At 44.7% G+C, this 5,052-nt stretch overlaps 1 protein-coding gene across 1 annotated transcript; it reads left to right on the forward strand.

The window, feature by feature from the left end:
• Positions 1-1,209: 1,209 nt before the first annotated feature.
• On the forward strand, positions 1,210-2,273 carry LOC308256666 (alpha-N-acetylgalactosaminide alpha-2,6-sialyltransferase 2-like; the record flags this gene model as incomplete). The annotated part of the gene is given in 2 exon segments (XM_080684948.1): positions 1,210-1,869; positions 1,872-2,273. Coding segments are annotated over 2 exon segments (1,062 nt in total).
• Between the last annotated feature and the right edge of the window lie 2,779 nt (positions 2,274-5,052).

Raw genomic sequence — 5,052 nt, forward strand, 5'->3', positions numbered from 1 at the left:
GATTCTCTTGGAACTGCTAAGTCTGGCGTAAGCGCCACTTCTTTTCTTTCCAATACACCCTTTGCTTATTTTTATGATGGAATTTACCTCACAGACTCCAAATTATTCATTTACTGCCTATGCTGGGATGGCATCAGGCAGAGACACGTTAGGGATCCATTTGGTTCATTTGCACTATAAAGCTCTGAATTACTTTGTGCCCAGCAATCTAAGGACACATGAATAGAAACTAAACCAGTGTCCTGGGGCATATAAACCTGCCTGCACAGTGTCCATTCCAAACAGGTTAGTCACATCCTTGACGCTTTCTCCTGACACAGTGATGAGTTGTTGCATTATAGCCCACTATCCGAATACAGAATGGCTGCTTTTCAGCAATCACATTTCTCCAAAACAGGCTCTAGATGGAGATATTCATCTACTGTTCTTTCGTTTTCTCAACAGCTGAGATGAACAATAGACTCAACAACAGAAAAAGTAAATTAAAATTATTCCTCATGTTTAAGTCCCTCAAAGACTCACAGAAGTGATTTAGAGTGTTACATAAGGCACATAAGATATGAGAAATATTTTTGAATTGTTAATCTGGATAATTTATTAAAGTGGGAGCCAGTCGGATGTTACCTCTTCCCATATATGTACATTTTCTAAATAAGGTGCACACCAGCCGCCTTTTTATATGGAATAAACTTAATCAGATATACAAAGGAGTCCAAACATTTTCATTTCTTTTTGAAAATCTGCGTTTTGTAAACAGCAATGGGGAGTAGCAAAGTCAACCGGCCATAGAGAAAAAAAGCAACATTAGCAAATGTTCTTGTGTAGATATTAACATGTAGGTAAGGCTTAGAAATAATAATAATAATAATAATAATAATAATAATAATAATAAATTATTATTATTATAGAATAATCGCGTGCGTTACTTTCCCAGTAAACAGGCTATTCTGCACCCTGAGTACTTAGGTTTAGAAAAGGAAAATTAACTCGGATCCCAGAGAGAGACAGGGTCTGATGGAAGAATTAACCAACTCCTGACACTGGGCGAGCATTAAGGTCTCTGAGCTTGTTTTCTCCGCTGTCCGAAGAGGAGGAAAGTTCTCCCTGCTGTACACGTTCAACAGACTGGGATTGTGACGGAGGGTAGGAGGGTAGACGCTGGACTGAGTCTGGCCAGGCGGGAGGCCGGCCTCTGCCTGGCGCCGAAGGATGGGCCGCAGGTGCCCCCGGAGGCTCTGGCTGCTGCTCCTGCTGGCCGCCTGCGCCGGGCTCCTCCGGCGCTGGTACTCGGGAGCCTGGCCCGAGGCTGCAGTTTGGAGTTTGTGGCCAGGGAGACCGGAGGCCTGCCCGCGCCCCCTGGCCGTGGCCCTGCAGGGGTGCCCGCGCTTCCAGGGGCTCTTCAACCTGTCCATCCCCGTGCTGCTGTGGGGCGGCCTCCTCACCCCGCGGCTTTGGGACGCCCTGATCCAGCTCCGGGGACCCTACAGCTGGCGCGGCCTCTCCCGGGAGGCCATCGCCTCCACGCTGCGCCTCCTGAACCACTCAGAGAGCGCTCAGCTGTTCCCCGCATCCCGGGAGCCGCGGTGCCTTCGCTGTGCGGTGGTGGCCAACGGAGGCATCCTGAGGGGCTCCCGCCAGGGCCGGCGCATCGACGCCCACGACTATGTCTTCAGACTCAATGGTGCCGTGATCACAGGCTTCGAGAAGGACGTGGGCACCAAGACCTCCTTCTACGGCTTCACGGTGAACACCATGAAGAACTCCCTCTACAACTACAGGCACCTGGGCTTCCGCTCCGTGCCACGGGGACCAGACTTGCGCTACATCTTCATCCCTGCCAACATCCGCGACTACCTGATGCTGCGATCGGATCGGTTCTTTTGGGTGTGCCTGTCCCTGAGGGTCGGGACAAAGGGGACAGGCCTGAGGCCTATTTTGGACCAAATGCCCCTGCAGGTAAATTTAAGTTACTACATCCCAACTTCATCCACTACCTGAAGGAGAGGTTTTTGAATTCCAGCCTTATTCACATAGATGCCAAAGGCATATACATGCCTAGTACTGGGGCCCTCATGCTGCTGACAGCTTTGCATACCTGTGATCAGGTTAGTGCCTATGGATTCATCACAAAAAACTATCAGAACTTTTCTAACCACTATTTTGACCGAGAAAAGATGCCACTGAAATTTTATATGAATCATGATCTGTGTCTTGAGGCAACGCTGTGGGAAGACCTGCACAAGGCTGGCATCATTCAGCTGTACCAGCGCTGACCCCAACGTCTCTCCGAGCCCTTTTGTCTCCTTGTAAAGCCTTGGCTCTCATCCTCTCAGTGGCTGAAACCTTTTTCTTTTTTAACCTATGAGAGGAGCTCCATCTCCCCTCCCCTTCTTTCCAAAGGGGGACGTGGAAGGTGGGAAGGTGGGTTCAAGACTCTCACCAAATGTGAGACACTGGATCTTGCCTCTGGCTCTTTCAAGAGAACTCCCCTCTGGATCTTGCATTCCACCCTTAGCCAAGGAAAAATAGACACCTTTGCTGGATCTGTTTTAAAGTGAAAAATAACACTCCCAAGAAAATAAGCCGTACCTTAGCTCGCAGAGGCATGCATACCTCAGTGTTTGGCCTCATTTAAAAAAAATAATTATTGTTGAAAGTATTACACATGTTCCCTTTTTCCTCCATTGACTCCACCCCAGGCCTTAAGCACCCTCTTGTCTGTGTCCATGGGTTATGCATATATGCATACAAGGTCTTTTGTTGATTACCTCCCATCCACCCACGCTCCCCACCTTCCCTCCGAGATTCCGCACTCTATTCCATGCTTCCATATCTCAGTGTTTAGCATCTTGAAGCCAGCATTTGGTTTTGTGATACGTTTGGAATGTCAATTCAGCCATGGCAGACCTATCACTGAACCAAGATTAAACAGCAGTAGAAGCAAAGGCACAGTGCCTACCCCAAATCGTCCCACTGGCTATGTCAGGATTTCACAGAACACTCCAAGTCTTCAGCAACTCAAGGATAAGTCTTAGGAACCTTTCTGTATGATGTTAATTCTCCGAGGACATAATCAATTTGCTTCTGCCCTATAAGGAGTGGAGACTTTTTGTCTGATAAAATGGGAGCACAAAAAGAAGCAGAAAAGACACTGCAATTTGAGTTTAAATAATTATATAAATGACAAAAAATCATTTGTGGGTTTTCTTTGCTTCCCCCCCCCTTTTTTTTTGCATTGGGGATGTAGAGAAAGCATATAAAATTCAGGGTGAAGGGTGAAGATCACTTAGAATTTAAGAATCTGGTGAGGTAGACGGAGGGTTGAGAGAGGGGAGGGGTGTTGGGGGACTGGGTGAAAAAGTGAAGGGGTTAAGAAGCACAAATTGGTAGTTACAGAATAGTCACAGGGATGTACAGTACAGCATAGAGAATATAGTCAATAATAATGTAATAACTCTGTATGGGGCCAAGTGGGTACTTGAAATATTAGGGGGACCACTCTGTAAAGTACTATGCTGTCCATCTGAAAATAATACAGAATAATATTGAATGTAAACTGTAACTGAAAAAACAAACAAACAAACAAAAGAATCAGGAGTTTCTGGGTGTTTGATGGGAGTGTCAATAATACTGAAGACTGCCTACCACTGGAGTAAATACCATTATAAATTTATTACCATCTTGTGACAAAAACCAATGGGTTAGGAACCCTCAGTCAAGCCATGATTCTAATCAATTTGAACTGAGGTAGTCAATAATCAGTTTAATGGTTTTAGATGGATTACAGCTGTACCTTTTGGGCTTTTATTGAAACGTGGTTGCTTCCCAGACTGGTTTAAGGAAGTCTCATCCAACATATTATTACCATATAGCCTGTTTAACCAAGCCTTGTGACAATGTCTTGATAACTGTAGCTATGGACAGTCTATTTTACTATACCAGGTGTTTAGCTGACAAGAGACTTTCCAAGTGAGCCTTTGCCTGGAAAATTCACCAAGGACCAGCATCTGGCCTTCAGGTCTGTTGTTTTGGAAGACAGAGTTTATCAACACCAGGAATGAATGAACTCAACAACTAGAATCAAGAGAGTAATGTTTATTTAACTATAATAAATTTACAGAAAAACCTGATAAACAAACAAAATAGGTTGTGAGAGTGTTGTAAGAGACATTACAATAACCTTTGAATGTTAAGAGAGTACTCAGGACAGATCTGACCTAGCAGTAAAAGCTCAATTCTTGGAAAAGAAAGTTGTAGATCTAACCCCTTGATCTGTTTTCCTGATCTTGAAAAGCCATCTGATTTTGAGTCGGGTTGTTTTCCTGAGCAGAATGCAGGGTGATTTCTTTCCCGGGCTCTTATGGATTCCAAGAATGAAGCCATGGACAAAAGGTGGTAGATGAAAAGGTGGAAATTTATTGGAAGCAAATACAGACTCCCATGTAGGGAGAGGGTTCCCAGGGGGTAACACACCAAGCTCTTTTTTGCTAAGGTTTATAAAGGCTGCAGTTATTTGTCTCTTGATGCTCCCTTCTTATTGGTCCCTATAGCAGCTTCAAAGCCCAAACCCTCATGGTGCCCTCCTCTTTCTCTCCCCCTTCAGTGGTAAAATTCTCTATCCTCTGTGAAAATCTGTTTTCCTCTTTCTCCCCATACCTTGTGGCTTTTTCTATCTTCTGTGAATGGATGCCTTCCTCTCCTCTTATCCTGAGCCACCTTCTTTTTTTCCTCTATGAATGTATGCCTTCTGGCAGCTCCAAGCCCTCACCTATGCACTCCTCCCCCATGGACCCTCTTTATTCCTAAAACTCCCTAAACCTGCCTATTTTATCCCTAAAACTCCTTTCATTTTTTCTGTCCCTTTCAAGTTATGACCTCACCTATCCATGTTATATAGTGGTAGCACATGGTCAAGCTGTCTGTGACTATAAAGTGCTAATGTAATTAGTCAAGGAGATTGCTTTGTTCAAAGAAGTTCAAATTTCCTGAAATTCTAGTGGGTGAGACTCTTCTTATGCTTTTCAAATTTCTCATTTTTTTATATGACAAAGC

This window comes from Plecotus auritus, assembly GCF_963455305.1.
Source record: "Plecotus auritus genome assembly, chromosome: 8".
In the NCBI taxonomy this organism is placed as follows: Eukaryota; Metazoa; Chordata; class Mammalia; order Chiroptera; family Vespertilionidae; genus Plecotus; species Plecotus auritus.